This window comes from Rhamphochromis longiceps, linkage group LG4, assembly GCF_057381845.1.
Source record: "Rhamphochromis longiceps isolate RC_006_pf linkage group LG4, R_longiceps_female_GT1.1, whole genome shotgun sequence".
Classification (NCBI taxonomy): domain Eukaryota; kingdom Metazoa; phylum Chordata; class Actinopteri; order Cichliformes; family Cichlidae; genus Rhamphochromis; species Rhamphochromis longiceps.
The window spans coordinates 21452770-21470475 of NC_140560.1; the positions used below are offsets into that span (position 1 = coordinate 21452770).

Sequence of the window (17706 nt, forward strand, 5' to 3'; positions counted from 1 at the left end):
GAGAGTCCATAAATATGTGTTTCAACTGTCACACTACTACACTACATTACATAAATAAAATATATATTTACTGAACAAATGTGTGTGGTCTCAGGTGTGACCTGACCCTGAAGTTCACAGAGGCTGCATTTGCTCACATTCTCTGCTAAATTTGCGAAGCATCATGCTTCCAGGGATTTGAATTTACACTCAGAGAGGTGCAGAAGAATAAAATCTATCTCTAATAAACATCTCTCTACATGAAGGGCTTTCTCTTCCAATCTCACTTTCAGTGACCCTTAATGCTCTACAACATGCAGTCTTTCGCTATGGAACGCCAGGACTGCCATAATGAATTAATTAAATACACCATTAAATAATTAATTAAATGTGGCAATAATTAATTAAAATTGGAATTAATTAATTAAATAAATAGTTATGACACATGTAATTAATTAATTATTGACACATTTAATTAATTATTTATGTATTTCACATTTTAATTAATTATTGACACATGTAATTAATTAATTATTGACACATTTAATTAATTATTTATGTATTTCACATTTTAATTAATTATTGACACATTTAATTAATTATTTAATGGTGTATTTAATTAATTCATTATGGCAGTCCTGGCGTTCCATATTTCGCTGGCATGCTATGAAATATTTATAGATCCTCTACAGGGAGCCGCATTCAGTAGATTAGGACTGATAATTGTTCTACAAGTTGACCTTACGGTGTGTTCACACCGAACGCGATGGACGCGAATAAAACGCCCCAAACGCCCCTAATTTGACGCGTGTACATTCGCGTCTCAACGCGTGTCCAAGAAAAATCCATCGCGCGTCAAAATATGATATTTTGACGCGCGTGAACCGGAAATGTGGGAGGAATGTGGGAGGGAGTTGTGCCAGACCGGTATCTTTGCAAGATGGCAGCTATCGAGCTAGCGCTTGAAGAGAGAGTCTCCCTTCTCTATGTACTGTGGAGAGCAGAGCAGCAGCGTAAAAGACGTCCTCGCCGTACCTGGGTCCATCAGGTCCTCCAGAGGCATGAGCAGTTTGGTGAGTTTCACCACTTGCTCCAGGAGCTGCGCCTGGATGACGGCCGATTCCAGCGCTATCACCGTCGGCCAGTTTGAGGACCTGCTTTCCCTCGTCGGTCCCAGCATTGCCCGCCTAGACACCAACTACAGACGCTCAATCCCACCTGCAGAGCGCCTGTCCGTCTGCCTGAGGTTAGTAAAACTATTTAATACGGTAGTCCTTTATTGATATCTGTGCTAATATGCTAATCCATCCAGTTATACACTGCTAACATGGATGTGCTATGCTAACAGTGAATGCTGTCGGTGTTTACTGAAAGCAAACTGTGGTACAGAGACGACTCTTTATAATATTTCTAGTGATACTCAGAAGGTCTCATCAAGTCCCGATTTAATTCGATTTATGCTGTTATCAGTGTTTGCAATGATAGCATGGCTGTGGTGTCACATCAATGTATGCGCTCGGTGTTTGCTGATATCAAACTGTAGCATTAGGACCACTGAGTTAACCTTTGTAGTGATACTCACTCCTTTTTATTTAGACCTGGTTTAATTCTGGGATAGTTGAATATTTGTATATAATCCCTGCAGCTGTCAGACTCTATAGCAGGGGTCACAGCCTTTATTAAAACAGAGTTAGATAAAACTGTGAACAGTTTGGTTCATCTCTAGTTACATGGTTCTATCTTGATAAGCTGTCTTATCACAGATTAATTTTTCAAAAATATTAATGATTTAAGCAAGGAAAGGGCTACATGTCAACACACAACTCTTTATTTCTATTAATGTCTTACTTAATTCCTACCTGATTGACATGTTTAGGAATTGTGAGTGATTGGCTCACTGTAGTGGCAAAAGTTGCTACCAATCAAATTATGATATGTTAAAGTTAAAACAAAACACAACTGTTTTAGATATTATCTAATATACATTTTGTAATTATCCTTATAATTACAAAAGGTTTTATGTAAGATTCATGTTTTGTGATTTAAATCTGACATCACCAAAGTATTTTGGAATTTGAATAATGTATTTTGTAACTGCAGTACACATAATACTGATTTTGAACAATTTTGTCCAGGTTCCTTGCCACCGGGGACTCCTTCAGGACCATCGCGTTCAGTTTCAGAGTCGGTGTGTCCACGGTGAGCCAGATCACCCCCCAGGCAGCGACGTCCATCTGGGACTGTCTAGTGGACGACTTCATGGCTGTGCCTTCACCTGGAGACTGGCGGTCCATCACAGAGGGATTCCAGGAGCGCTGGAACTTTCCTCTGTGCTGTGCAGCTCTGGATGGGAAGCACATCCAGACAAAGGCACCCCATATATCATATAGGAGACACACACATTGATATACACTAAATATTCATTTCATTTCTTTTTTGTGGTGCCCAAATTGATGCACCTGCTTGATTTTGTTTAAACAATTATTGCACACTTTCTGTAAATCCAGTAAACTTCTTTTCACTTCTCAAATATCACTGTGTGTGTCTCCTGTATGATATTTAACTGACATTTTTTATTGTAACAACCAACAATTTATACAGGAAAATAATGTCTATTAACAAGGTTGCCCAAACTTCTGCATCCCACTGTATCAGTATATTTTGTCATTAGTATAATATGAAATAAATTCTACATGTGTCAAGTCGTGTGCCAACATTTGCTGTGTAGTAGAACTGAGACATTAGTCATTATAAACATTTATTTAAAATAATATTAAAAGTCTCAAACAGAAAAACATTAAACATAAATATATAAAATATAAGAATTTACAGAGAGACAGGAATAAAAAGGACCAGCTGCTCTCCAGAGCAGGAACAAGGCTGAGGAGGAAATGCTCCATTGGAGACTGGTGTGGCCTCTTCAGGGACTCCAGGATGGCCAGCTCCACCGCCGATGGACCGTCCTGGGACCCGTCCCTCATCTGCCTCGGAGCCGTCCTCCTCTGTGGGCCTGTAAAACAGCACAAAACACAAAGAAATGAGAAGGCTGCTACTAGATTTTAATTTCAACATTGAAAAAAAAAAAAACAATAACAGGATATAATCAGATTGGTTGTAGATATTTAGTAAAGGTGATCACAAGGGAATCCCACCGACTAAAAAGGTATCAGTGCTTGCTGTACATATCTGTGGGTGCAGCAGCAGGAGCTCAGGGACTGGGGATGCTCTGCTGCAGAATCAGTTGGTTCTATCAATACAGTATTAAATGTTAACAGGTTGGATATAATAATCGTAGAGTAGACAGTGGTCCCTCATTTATTGCAGGGGTTCTCAGAATAACTAGCCCCTGGTCACAGTTCTCACAATTGATTCTCAAAGTGCAAACCTTTGTAGATTGCAAAACGTAAAAGTATTATTATGCCGCGGTTTGTCTTCATCTGCCCGCCACTTTCGTGCGCCTTTTTCCCTCACGGTGCAGGTGTCTATTTCCGAATGAGGCTCATAGTTATGGGTGTTTTTGTGCTGTTTTTTCTATTGGACGCGATGGTTATCAAAACCAAACGTGATAAATTTGGCAAGCGCAGGAGATTTGTCAATCAGGCTGCAGAATGCAATGCTGTACTGTGCAATAAAAAATCAGCGAAAAAGCAAAGCAGTGACGGATGAACAGCGGGACCACTGTGTGCTGTTTATTAATAAACAATAAAATATATTCCTAAATGATAACATGCATAAAAGCAGAACGGTATTTGTACGTCAGTGGGAAAATAGCGGTGGCTTGCTAGCTTTTGTGCGGCTTCCCCGGGTCAGTGAAAACTTTCAAAAGAGAAATGAATGAACTTACCAGGTTGCCCGATCTCTTCACATATCTTCCTCCAAGCTCGGTCCTTTTTATTCCTGTCTCGGTACTGAAAGCAGCTGGTGTTGTACAGCTCCGAGTTGTTTGCTACCGCATTGATTAGCCTTCCCCTCCATTGAAGTATGAAAGGCTTTGGCTGGATCTGCCCCTTTGACCTAGGTAACAGCCACGTCACCAGGCTCCTGATTGGTTGTCGCGGCGCGATTTGACGCTGGAGTTCAGATTTTTCCAACTCGAGCGGTAGACGCGAAACGCGCGTATGCACAAAATGCAACACAAAAACTCACGCGCGTGGTTTTATTCGCGAGTCAAACGCGCCAGACGCGCTACACTGACGCGCGTTTCACGCGTTTTGGCGTTTTCGCGACGCAAATCTGCTTCCGAATTTTCGCGGGACCCGCAATCGCGCGTCATCGCGCCTTTCCATTGACTTTACATGTAAACCTGACGCTCTATTCGCGTCCATCGCGTTCGGTGTGAACACTGTTGTCATCATCCTCTCTCTTCATCTGTCATCTAGCTACTGCAGACCCTCCAACAGATTTCAAATTTGCAGTCCTCTGATTCTTTTCAGCAGGTTTCACTTTTGTAGCCTGAATATTCTATCTACATGGTAAAACCAGTTGTGTGTCCATAACTTAATAATTTTGTATTTATTGGACTGAGCTGAGTTCAAACCACCACATCACGTTCATCTTGGATTTTCAGCCCAATTAAGTTTTGTTTCACAGGGCATACATTTTCTAGTCTTTTGCAAAGCTGGCACAAATGACCTTCGTACCGAAAACTTTATGAAATGGATTTTTACATTTTTATGAGCATTTGGCCTCACATCAAATTAAAGTTAATGGCAAAGCTGCCTAATGGCTAAAAGGATTTCAGCAGCACTTTGATTCAAAATCAAACTTACAAGGAGACATTTTGAGGTCATTTAAAAGCTGTCGCAAATTATGGCCACTAAGGGATACTAAAATATTTTTTTAAAGAAATTAAAAGCTTTTATTAGCCCCAAAATATGGATGAACATTTAATATATATAAATATACATTAAATCTTTCTATTGATATAGAAAATTGAATGTGCTAATGTTCGGGGGGGGGGGGGGGGGGGAGGCCTCAGTCACACTGGCCTAAAGAGTGGTCAGTGACTATCAGTTGCAATGGAAACTTTTGTATTCCAGTGGTTGCTAGAGGTTACTGTCAGTCACTGTCCAATCAGTTTCCAAACCCCCAGGCTAAGAGACTCACCAGTGACCAAAAACCAGTTGGCAAATAGTTGCTGGCAGTTGTTTGGACAAAATTGGTTGCAAAGTAGTTTGCACGAAAGATATAAACTACTTACCAAGTGGTAATGAACCCTCAAACAGAAAATTTGTCTTCAAAGTAAAAGTTATACCTTTTGAAATGTCTGGGTTGCAGTGTAAGATACAATTTTTCAAAGATTAAGTTTCCATTTCCTGTTTCCGTCACACTTTTTCCATTTTTCCTCCTTGTAATGGAGACCAGGGGTTCCATTACCTGGTTGGTATTGTTAATAATAAATTGTTGGATTGGGAATTTAAAATAGGGTAATAAAGAAAACACATTAGATCTTTTGGAGTCTTTTATTAGGTTATTTGATATACAATTAAATTGACAGCTTGTAACAGAAAAGAGACAGTGGGACTGGCCATCCTACCTGTGTCGGAGAAGAGCCAAAGTTAGAGCTGTTTGCAGTTAATCATTTATCAATAACCTAAACATATGTGAAATGAGAACTTGTAAAGGTACTCACCTGTCCTAGTTGCTTCTTGCAGGATGTGGAGCAAAAGAGTGAAAGTGGCTCAATCACCTGTTTAAGAGCTCTTGGAGCAGACCAGTGTGCCAGGTTAGGGAGTATGGATAAAGAGGGTTTTAATTTAGATAGAAATGGGTGAAGCTTATGTTATTGGTTTGTTTATAGTATGTGTTGGAAATATGTATATGTTTGTGATGTGCTTTAATGTTATTGTATGTTTGTTTGTGTGGAGGGTTATGTGTTCATTTTGATTAGTTAACCCCCATACTTGGGCTATTCCAGATGCTCACCTGAAAAGGTAGAGTATAAAAGGAAGCCATTTTGTTTAGTTGTAGTTAGTGTTTGTGCTGTTATCATGCTCCTTCTTTAATAAAGTGCCAAACCATGGATGTCTTTTACTCCAGTCTCGCGTCATATTATTGGACAGAACCTATGACCGCCGGCCAAAACTGACAAGTGGTGTCAGGAGTGTTGCCTCTAATGAATGAGGTAAATATGATGACGAGAAGTGGAAAGAAGAATGACAGTAATGAAGTGGCAGAGGATAGTGAAGGTGCTACAGCTGATCCAGTGGCTAAAGCAGGAGCTAAACCTGGCGATAGACTGGATGAACTGACAGCTCTGGTGAAATCATTGATGCAGTCTCAAGCAACAAGAGACCAGAGAATGGACAGAGAATCAGCCCGACAAGAACAAAGATGGAAAAGTATGCAACACCAGTTTCAGCAAATGCAAGTTCAAGTAAAAGAAATGACAGAACAGCAGCAGGAACAAGAGGACAACCAAATCGAGGAGGGAGGTGAACCTGATGAGGGGCCTAGTCTGACTGGTCAGCAGATGTGGTCTCTGCCAAGACAGGAACCATTTCACCAGAGAGATCCCAAGTTGTTGCCACTCACTCCAGATGATGATATTGAGCATTTTCTCACTACTTTTGAGAGAATGGCTCAAGTTTGCCGTTGGCCGAGAGAAGAATGGGCTGTTCGACTCGTACCTCTGCTCACTGGTAAAGCACGTAGTGCTTATGTGCATATGGACATTGCTGATTCGGAAGTCTATGATAAAGTAAAAGATGCCATTCTTGCTAAATACGAAATAACTGCTGACACATACAGAAGAAGGTTTCGAGCCCTGGATATGCACCCAGGTGAAACTCCAAGAGAACTTTATGTGCGATTAAAAGATATGTTTTACAAATGGGCGAAACCTGAAAAATCTACAGTGAAAGACATTTCGGAACTGATGATTTTGGAGCAGTTTCTGAGGATGGTCCACCCAGATCTGGAGGTGTGGATCAGGGAACGTGCCCCCAAATCTGCAGAGGAGGCTTCACAGCTAGCGGAAATCTTCATCTCTGCCAGAACAGGATCGAGAGGAACCACCTTTGGCCGGGACAGCTTCATGACTGGACAAAGTAAGTCTGATGGGGGTGTAAGGAGTGGTGGTATAGGCCAGAGTAGAAGTTATCCTGGAAGCAGACATTTTGTTTCTGGTAAAAGTAACAACACTAAAAAGTCACATTCAGGTTCAAAATCAGATGTTAGATGTTATCACTGTAACCAGATAGGCCACACTCAGTATACCTGCCCAGCAACAACACAAAGTAGGCCATCCCTTTTGTGCTCAGCCCCCAGACCCACATTGCCAGGTCCTGATCATGAAGCAGTAAGAACAACACCTGTACTTGTTAATGGTCAGCGTGAAGAAGCACTCTTAGATACAGGGAGCTTTCAGTCAGTGGTTTTGGCTAGTTTAGTACCAAGAGAGCTATGGAGCGACACAAGGACTAAAATAAGCTGTGTACATGGTGATGAGAAGGATTATCCCATGGCTGAGGTGTATTTGACTGTAGGTGGCCAGACATTTCTTCTGCCAGTGGCTTTAGCACCCAGACTACCATATGCAGTGATATTGGGCTTAGATATACCTACACTGCTAGATTTGGTGTCTAATGAAGTTCCGGGACATTTGCATACAGTTCATGTAGATCAGGACCACAACGTACAGAAGCAAGACATTATTCTGCAGGCACAGCCAGAAAGTGCAATCCCCAGTTTGATCACCACAAGAGCTCAGAGTGCAAATGACCCGTTAAAAGAGCTACCTTTCTATGATGAAGAATTAGAAGTAAGCCCAGCAAAACCAGCTAAATCTCGAGCGCAAAGACGAAGAGAAAAATTTAGGGGTTCATCCAGGTTAGAGGGTGTAGACCAGAGCCCCAACCTCCCTCTGGAACTTGATATCCCACCAGATATCTCTTCACTTCAACGGGCAGATCCATCATTAAAATCCTGGTTTGATAAGGTGTCGGAGGTTGATGGACAGGTGCGAGGGACAGTAGATGTGTTGGCAGATGCAACCTATGTGTTGAGAAATGGTGTCCTTTATGAGTGTAAAGGCAAGACTGAAGCCATAGCATTACCACAGGCACTAAGAAACAAAGTCATGGAACTTGGTCATTCAGTACCTTGGGCAGGCCATCTTGGTTTTCAGAAATCTCTACATAGGATTGCAAGCCGTTTTGTCTGGCCTGGCATGTACACTCAACTACAGCAGTTTTGTAAGTCGTGTCAGATATGTCAGCTCACCCTAAATAAAGGAGTGGCCCGTGCCCATCTTCAGCCATTGCCTGTCATAGATACACCTTTCGAAAGAATAGGAATGGATGTAGTGGGGCCCCTTGAAAGAAGCTCATCAGGTAATCGTTACATCTTGGTCATTTGTGATTATGCCACTCGTTATCCTGAGGCTTTCCCCCTAAGATCAGTGAAAGCGAGACAGGTTGCCAATTGTCTCCTGCAGTTGTTTTCTAGAGTAGGTATAGCTAAAGAGGTCCTGACAGACTGTGGCACAAATTTCCAGTCTAAATTCCTACAGCAGGTATATAGATTACTTGGTATAAAAGGTATTAAAACCACCCCTTACCACCCCCAGTCAGATGGACTAGTAGAGCGTTTTAACCAGACACTAAAGAACATGCTGCGCAAATTTGTAACAGAGACTGGCTCAGACTGGGATCAGTGGCTGCCTTACTTGTTGTTTGCCTATCGCGAAGTGCCACAGGCCTCTACAGGATTTTCACCATTTGAACTGCTTTATGGCCGTCAAGTGAGAGGTCCACTCGACCTGCTGAAAGAACAATGGGAGAATCCAGAGCCTGATGGAGATAATGTAATAGCTTATGTGCTGAAAATGAGAGAGAGACTAGAACAAATGACAATACTGGCACAGCAAAACATGAAAGTGGCTCAAAACAAGCAGAAAACCTGGTATGATAAGAAGGCCAGGGAAAGGACATTTCAACCAGGACAGCATGTGTTGCTGTTGCTTCCTACGACAGACAGCAAACTGCTAGCCAGGTGGCAAGGCCCCTACAAAATTACAAAACGTCTTGGCAATGTTAACTATGAGCTGTACATGCCTGACAGGAGGAAGAAACATCAGGTCTTCCATATTAACCTGTTAAAAGAATTCACGCAGCAGCAGCAGCAACCCATCACGCAGCAGCAGCAATTGCCAATGCAGTCCACGCAGCAGGTAAAACAGCATTGTCTTGTTCGGGTAGTCAAGGACGAAGAGGAGGGAGAACAGTTTTTTCCCACAGGCAAATCAGGGCCAAGTTTAGTGTCACTGGCCCATCTTAAGCCCTCCCAGCAGGGAGATTTAAAGGCTCTTCTGGATCCAAATTTGTTCCAGGAAAAACCTGGTTTTACAAAACTGGTACAACACAAAGTCCACTTGAGGGATAATGCTCCACCCCGTAGAAAATTCTATAGGATTCCTGAACGCCTGGTTTCACAGCTGAAGAAAGAAATTGACCTAATGTTGTCACTTGGGATAATTGAAACATCAGCGAGTGAATGGTGCAGCCCAATTGTTCTGGTCCCGAAAAAGGATGGAACATTGAGGTTTTGCATTGACTTGAGATATCTCAACTCTGTCTCAAAGTTTGACCCCTATCCAATGCCTCGTATTGATGAGCTCTTGGAAAGGGTGGGGAGAAGTAAGTTCATTACCACTCTTGACCTAAGCAAGGGCTACTGGCAGGTGGCCCTAGCTCCAGAGGCAAAGGAACTGACGGCCTTCAAAACCCCGTTTGGGCTGTTTCAGTTCAGGGTGATGCCGTTTGGTCTCCAAGGGGCACCAGCAACGTTTCAGCGGCTGATGGACCAGGTCTTGAGGGATGTGTCAGACTTTGCTGCAGCATACTTAGATGATGTTGTGATATTTAGTCAGACCTGGGAGCAGCATGTGGCTCACCTGCGACGCGTTTTAAAGCTAATCAAATCTGCTGGTCTTACTATCAATCCTCACAAGTGTAAGATCGCACAGACGCAGGTGGAGTACCTTGGATATGTGGTTGGACATGGACAGGTGAAGCCTCAGGTGGGGAAAATGGAGGCAATCCATGCATATCCAGTTCCTACAACCAAGAAGAAGGTGCGGGCATTTATAGGCTTAGTGGGCTGGTACAGTAAATTCATCCCCCACTTTGCAGAGAGGGCAGCACCTCTCACGGATTTGACAAAAGCGTCGGCGCCGAATAAGGTCAAGTGGACAAAAGACTGTGACGGTGCTTTCATTGACCTTAAGTCAGCCATCACAGGTGATTCTGTTCTACACAGCCCGGATTTCACTCAGCCTTTCACACTGCAGACAGATGCTTCTGGAGTAGGCTTAGGAGCCGTGCTGCTGCAGGAGGTGGAGGGAGTGAGGCGCCCAGTTGTTTTCCTCAGCAGAAAGCTTCAGGACAGAGAGTCTAGATACTCCACCGTGGAAAAGGAGTGTCTTGCTATGAAGTGGGCAGTGGAGTCACTGAGGTACTATCTTCTAGGCAGACATTTCACCCTGGAGACAGACCACCGTGCCCTTCAGTGGCTGCACAAGATGAAGGAGACCAACATGTGTGTTGCGAGATGGTATTTGTCATTGCAACCCTATGATTTCACAGTGCGGTATCGTCCAGGCAAATCTAACTGTGTTGCAGACTGTCTTTCACGTATGTATGAAGATTGAAGTACAGTAGTCTAAGGAGAAGGGGGGAGGAAATGTAATGGAGACCAGGGGTTCCATTACCTGGTTGGTATTGTTAATAATAAATTGTTGGATTGGGAATTTAAAATAGGGTAATAAAGAAAACACATTAGATCTTTTGGAGTCTTTTATTAGGTTATTTGATATACAATTAAATTGACAGCTTGTAACAGAAAAGAGACAGTGGGACTGGCCATCCTACATGTGTCGGAGAAGAGCCAAAGTTAGAGCTGTTTGCAGTTAATCATTTATCAATAACCTAAACATATGTGAAATGAGAACTTGTAAAGGTACTCACCTGTCCTAGTTGCTTCTTGCAGGATGTGGAGCAAAAGAGTGAAAGTGGCTCAATCACCTGTTTAAGAGCTCTTGGAGCAGACCAGTGTGCCAGGTTAGGGAGTATGGATAAAGAGGGTTTTAATTTAGATAGAAATGGGTGAAGCTTATGTTATTGGTTTGTTTATAGTATGTGTTGGAAATATGTATATGTTTGTGATGTGCTTTAATGTTATTGTATGTTTGTTTGTGTGGAGGGTTATGTGTTCATTTTGATTAGTTAACCCCCATACTTGGGCTATTCCAGATGCTCACCTGAAAAGGTAGAGTATAAAAGGAAGCCATTTTGTTTAGTTGTAGTTAGTGTTTGTGCTGTTATCATGCTCCTTCTTTAATAAAGTGCCAAACCATGGATGTCTTTTACTCCAGTCTCGCGTCATATTATTGGACAGTAGTGATGGGCAGATGAAGCCCCATGAAGCACTGAAGCTTTTCATCCAATTGGTTCACCCCAACGCGAAGCTTCATGAAGCTTCATTTGCTCTAGCAGGACACCTACTGGACGTAAAAATAATAGCTGGCATGAATTTGAAGAGTGTGGCATTTTGCACACAGCCTGTAAATGTCAACAACAAAAGGAGTGTGTAAAACATCTATATTGTAGTGATGGCAGTATACTGTGTATATTTATACTGGCAGTATGGGAAATTATTATTTGGAAATGCTTGAAATGGAAATGCTCATTTACTGTGAGGTGAGGTGTGGTTGGGGTGTGGACAGTAGTTGTGCTTTTGTAACGTTGAGGTATGGACAGCTACACACTGAGGCTTTGAGCCTCAGTCCTGCCTGTTCACATTTTATTCTGTAAAAACTAAATTTTCACTGCTTTTACGACCTTTTTAGTGGGGAGAACATAGCTGGGATTTAATGATTTAACAAATCTTTTGAATCCTTTGTCCTCCACAATGCTAAATGGCTGGGAGTCCTCAATCACCATGCTGACCAGGTCTTCATCTATTTGAGATTGTTCTCCTGAGGAAAGACAATAAAGACAAAGCACAAATATAAATATCACACACGTAACTTATAACAGTTGTATAATATTGTTATATCATTTAGTAACATTACTGCATGCTATATTATCATTGCATTTGATGGCTCACCTGGTCTTGCTCCACAATCGGTGTTCCCCTTATTCTCATGCAAAGCTCTGCAGTGCCTAAGCATGGATGAGGTGTTGTTGTTATATCCCAGCTCCCTGGCACATAGCAAACACTTCACCTTGTACAAAAGTCAAGACAGCTCAACATAAATTGTATTGCACCATCAGTATCATGAAAATACATCTTCTGTAGAAATTTACATACCTTGTTGGGAGGAATAAAATCAAAATGTTCCCACACAGGGGAGGACATCCTCCTCTTCTTAGCTGGCTCCATTCTCTCCTGACTTTCTCTCCTCACTCTCATAAACCTCCAAACGGTCTCCAAACTCTCTCTAACCGCAACTCTCCATCAAACACCCACATTTTGAATGAAGTCTGAGGGTTTATATCGCTGTCATATCTCGCGGCAAAGTTCGAACCACTTCATGAACCAGTCACGTGGTACAGCCGGGCAGCGAGGCTTCGGACGTCATCATTTTCAGCTCCTCCCATAAATGAAGGAGCTGAAGGAGCTCGATACGCGCTTCGCGGAAACGCCCCCTCCATTACTCGACACACGCTCCGAAGCCTCGATACAGAACGTCCCATCACTATTGGACAGAACCTATGACCGCCGGCCAAAACGGACACTCCTTTAAATGGCGACTCTTTGCAGGCAAGTCATCATCTTCCATGCTAAATATAGGCGACTGTGTAAAGAAATTGCAGGGAGGTTTTTGGTTTAGCATCCTTTTTTTTTTTTAATGAATTTCAACTAGCAACAGTGAGCAACAACTTTGCAAATGGTGGGAGAATTTTTTTTTTCCAGGCAACCAGAGATTGGGCCAGGGCTACTGACTGGTCTCTATACCTGTGAGACTGAGGCCTTACACATTGCAGATAACGTGGCTTTATTAACTTATAATGGAAAGTAATTGCATTTCAAGAAGCTCAGCATACAGCTTATGCACCTCAAGGTGTGGAAAACTGTTATTCACTCTCAGTAATCATTGAAAGCAAAGTACATGTTGTGCTGATATGGCAAGAAAGCAGAAGCAGGATGTTTCACTGAAGCAAAACTGGAATTTCTAAGAGTTTATCCTACAAACTAAAAATGAGCTTGCTTACTTTCCTCTAAGCACAGTCTTTCCTTTACCTCCATCAAGTATGTTATACATAATTTTAATAATGGAAATATACAAGTGCTGTAGAAATAATCTTTGTCTATTACTACGTTATTGAACATAAGCTTAATAACATATTGAAATCTATTTACTGTTCTATGTTTTTGTCTGTTTTTTTGTATGTGGCTACTTTAGCACACTTGTACAGATAGCTGGTTTGCAGTTGATTTGTTTTCTCCCCTGACCGCATTAATCAATTCTTTATTATCCTCCGCAATTAGGCTACCTAACAGTGATCAATGTTTTCAACCTCCAATAGCCTCTGTCTTTTGTTTTTTTTAAGATGGGAGGTTAGCCTGCTTTATCCTTTTGCTTGTCTTAATTCAGATGGTACAAGAGGACATTCAATTTGCATGCATTTGTCATCCAGGGAAGGACGGACGTTGTTTTGCTGTGCTGTATTTTAATGTGAAGTGTACATATTTATTTTTTATATTGCATGCATTGGTTATATTTTTGTGCAGTGTTTTATTTAGTTTGCATGTTTTAGTTGCCGGCAAATTGTCCTGGAGAGACTCCGCCTTTTCCCCCGTTTTTACTAACTGGACACACCTGAGAGAAAAAAGGTAATTTACAGAGTGCTCAAGGACACATAAGAGGTTTGGAGCCGGTGTTCAATGAAAATGTAACACGGAGAATGCGAGACAGAGGAAAGACACAGACGATCAGAGAGTAGAGATGATCAGATGGAGCAGACGACCAGCGACTGGGAAGAGAGATTACCAGCGACTGGAAAGGGGAAACGATCAGAGGAAAAAAAAGGCAGATGACCAGCGACTAGGGACGCGTAGCGGCAGTCTGGTGGCAATAACGACAAGAGCCTGCTCGTGCACTGCGGGAGAACAGAAGCAGTGAGACCGCGGTGCCGATTGCAGTTTGAGGAAGCGGCGGGCGGAGTTGAGAGCTCTGCCCACCCGGGTAAGTCTTTGACTTATCCTTTTTATAAAGTAAACTGCCAAAGGAATAGTGACTGCCGCTCCCTCCCTTTCTTCAGTGCACCAGGACGTGGAATGCGGGGAGGAAGGCGAGGACTCCGCTGGGTTTCCCTCTTTTAATACTACGCTGGACCTCTTAGTTTTCTGTGACTTTTAGGCCGTGGTGGATTCCACTGGACTTTTAATGTTGTGTGTTATTGATTTTTATTGTGTCTTCCCTTGGCCAAGGTTGTTTTAATTCATTTTACCTTTTTAACTATTTAAATATAATAAATTATATTTTTAATTCTACAGTTTTTGTATCGTGTGCTTTTCCCTCGGCGGCTCCACTGCTCTGCCCGCTTTGAGGAAGGTTTCCTTCCTTTTAAAAAACACAAACCACCTTGAAAACATAATCAGCCTTTCCGCTCCGTTACACATTTAAACACAAACCAAAAACAACTTCCATCTTTCCATCTGTAGAAGCAGCAGTCATCTGACCCTGTTGGCATATTAAAACAAAATCAGAAATGTGTTTTATCATGATGGACCAAAATACAGGCCGTCTGCAAGCTGCTGATAAGTCAGTGTACCGAGATAATCAATCTCAACTTAACTACATGGGTTTTCATGTCCTTGATATCCACTGTCACAACCCGGCTCATAGGAAGTGACAAACAAATGGGAGACCACACACAGGCTTTTAAAGACTGTAAGACACATTTAATGAAAATAAGGTAAAGCAACTTAAACACAAGTTAAAGGACATAACAGCCATAACTGAAACTTCCAAATAAACATAACACGTGCCAGAGGGAGCCAAAAGCCAGCCACCCTGGTTCAGTCAAGGTGTCTTTATATACACTGGGACTGGCCTCTCAGGTGTGCTGCATCAATAATTGGGTCAGCTCCACCTACCTGCAAGAAACAGGAAAAGGAAAAAGAAAAACACAAGGCCAGCCCACTGGCCGTCACACTTCCCCCAAAGAACAGGGTCTCACCCTGAATTGGCAAACACATTTACATTATGAATTTGCAGCTAGAAGAACTAACATTTTTTAAATTCATAACATATACACACACACACACATGCACCCTCACTTTCAACACCTTTTGTATGCTCAAAAATCATCTTCAGCTCAACTCCAACCTCAGCAACCTTGGTACCTAGGAGCAATTTAAGAGGAAGGAAAACTATACTGGAGAGGACATACTTCAAGCATATGAGGAGTGAAAGCTGCTGGTTACAAAGGGGCACGGGACAAAGCATCTGCCAAGACATTATCTTTGCCCTTAATGTGCTGGATATCCAAATTGCAAGGCTGCAGAAAGAGAGCCCACCGCATGAGCCTTTGATTTGGGTTCTGCAAGGTGTTCAAGAAAGTGAGAGGGTTATGGTCAGAAAATACCGCAATTGGCCGAGCAGAATCTAAATATACCCTAAAATGCTGCAAGGCCAAGACTAATGCCAAAGCTTCCTTCTCAATGACCGAATAATTCAGCTGATGGGAGTTGAACTTCTTGGAATAGAAACTAACTGGATGTTCAGTACCTTGCTTGTCAGCTTTGACTAGAACAGCACCTGCACCAATGTGGCTTGCGTCCACATACAGCTTGAAGGGCTGATCCAGACGAGGTACTAAGAGCACAGGTTCTGAGCACAGTAAAGCTTTTATGACCAACAAACAAGGGGAAGCCCAGCTTGATGACGATGGCACTGCAATGTTGTTGTCCAACATGTAATGAACTTCCTTATCAATTATTTTCCTCTTTTCCTCAGAGACCCTGTAGAACCTCTGCCGGATTGGTTTTGTATCACCCACATCAATATCATGCTCTATCAAAGTTGTTTTAGAAGGTGTGTCTCCAAACAAGGTTGGATACCTTGTAATTAATGCAGACAGTTCTGCATATTTGTCAGCAGGCAAATGGCCCAACAGCACATCCAAGTTCTGAAGAGTTTCTGAATTCTTCAGACGGCCAAGCAATAAAGGATCATCAGGTGCTGCCACATCCTCCCCCCCACAAACTGACTTCGCCACTGTACAAGCCGACAACCCTGGACTCGATGTGGAAGGAGAAACGAAAGAGCCCGACAGACCGACGGATAAGGGACGAACATGATAGGATTTCAACAAATTAATATGGCAAAGTTGATTTCTTTTCCGGCGATCCGGGGTAGCAATCAGATAATTCTGTTCAGACAGTTTTTGTACCACGGTGTAAGGCCCAGCAAACCGTGCCTGGAACGGTGACCCTGCAATCGGCAGTAAAGCCAAAACCTGGTCACCTGTACTAAACTGCTGCTCTTCAGAACGCCGGTCATAAAAATATTTCATCTTGACCTGAGCCTTTTCAAGGTTCTGTTTGGCCAACTGACCTGCCACATACAGTCTGTGCCGAAAACCATTAACATAATCTATCAAGTTCACTGGTGGTTCACCTGACAACCACTTATCGCACAGCGCTGTCAACGGTCCCCGAACTTTGTGGCCAAAGACCAAGTCATTTGGGCTAAACCCAGTACTCTCCTGGCACACTTCACGCGCTGCCAACAGAAGCCACGGTAAACCTTCCTCCCAGTCACTCCTCATTTCGGTGCAATAGGCACGTAACAAGGACTTCAGTGTTTGGTGGAAGCGCTCTAAAGCACCTTGGCTCTGTGGATGATAAGGAGAGGCTTTATTATGCACAATATTCAACAGCTTAAGAACTTGTGCAAAAAGATGTGACGAAAAGTTTGATCCCTGGTCACTCTGAATAATCTTCGGTATGCCAAATACAGAAATAAACTGTGTCAAAGCCTTCACCACAGACTTAGCTGTGATGGTACGCAACGGATATGCAGCAGGATAACGCGTAACTTGGCACATTACAGTTAACAGATACTCCGAACCAGATTTTGATCGAGGAAGAGGGCCCACACAGTCAATGATCAAATGTTCAAATGGGTTACTCACAGCAGGGATGGGACAAAGTGGAACAGGTTTAATAGACTGATTTGGCTTACCTACAATTTGGCAAGTATGGCAGGTCTTAATGTAAGCTGAAACATCACGCTTAAGACGTGGCCAAAAGAAGTAGCGCAAGATGTAACTATAAGTCTTCGTCACACCCAAATGCCCAGATTTGTCATGAGAACACTTCAACACCTCGTCACGGTATTTAGTTGGAACCACAATCTGGACAACTGGACTCCCAACACAGTCCAACCCTTGCGGAATCCACCTACGGACTAGTACCTCCTTCTGCAGAAAATAACCAGAGGCCGCACTTCTAGCGTCATCACTAGGTTGCACTTTGTGAAACAGCTCAGTCAGTGAAGCATCAGCACGCTGTGCCTGAATTAACTCTTGCTGGGAAACTGACAAATGTTCAGGAACAATCAAATCTGGTTCAACCTGACACTCTTCTGCTTGAGTTACAGGCTCTGCATCCCTTTTAGCTGCAGCCCTCGTAACAGCACAAGCTGCAAAGTCAGAAAAACCCTGTTCACACTCATGGGACTCATTCAGAACTCTAGATTTAACAGGTAAAGAA

At 42.7% G+C, this 17706-nt stretch overlaps 1 protein-coding gene and 1 long non-coding RNA gene across 2 annotated transcripts; one reads left to right on the forward strand and one right to left on the reverse strand.

Annotated features, from left to right (window-relative positions):
- The first annotated feature begins 896 nt into the window (after nucleotides 1–896).
- Nucleotides 897–2681, forward strand: LOC146671528 (uncharacterized). Its single transcript, XM_085403760.1, has 2 exons — nucleotides 897–1225; nucleotides 2115–2681. The coding sequence occupies exons 1-2, from the start codon at nucleotides 966–968 to the stop codon at nucleotides 2383–2385; spliced, it is 531 nt and encodes a 176-aa protein (XP_085259886.1). The 5' UTR covers nucleotides 897–965; the 3' UTR covers nucleotides 2386–2681.
- A 9015-nt stretch (nucleotides 2682–11696) lies between these two features.
- Nucleotides 11697–12420, reverse strand: LOC146671529 (uncharacterized). The gene is made up of 3 exons (XR_014911470.1): nucleotides 12292–12420; nucleotides 12088–12205; nucleotides 11697–11956 (listed from the first exon to the last, which is right to left on the reverse strand). It is a non-coding gene; the product is annotated as an uncharacterized LOC146671529 (long non-coding RNA).
- Nucleotides 12421–17706: the final 5286 nt, after the last annotated feature.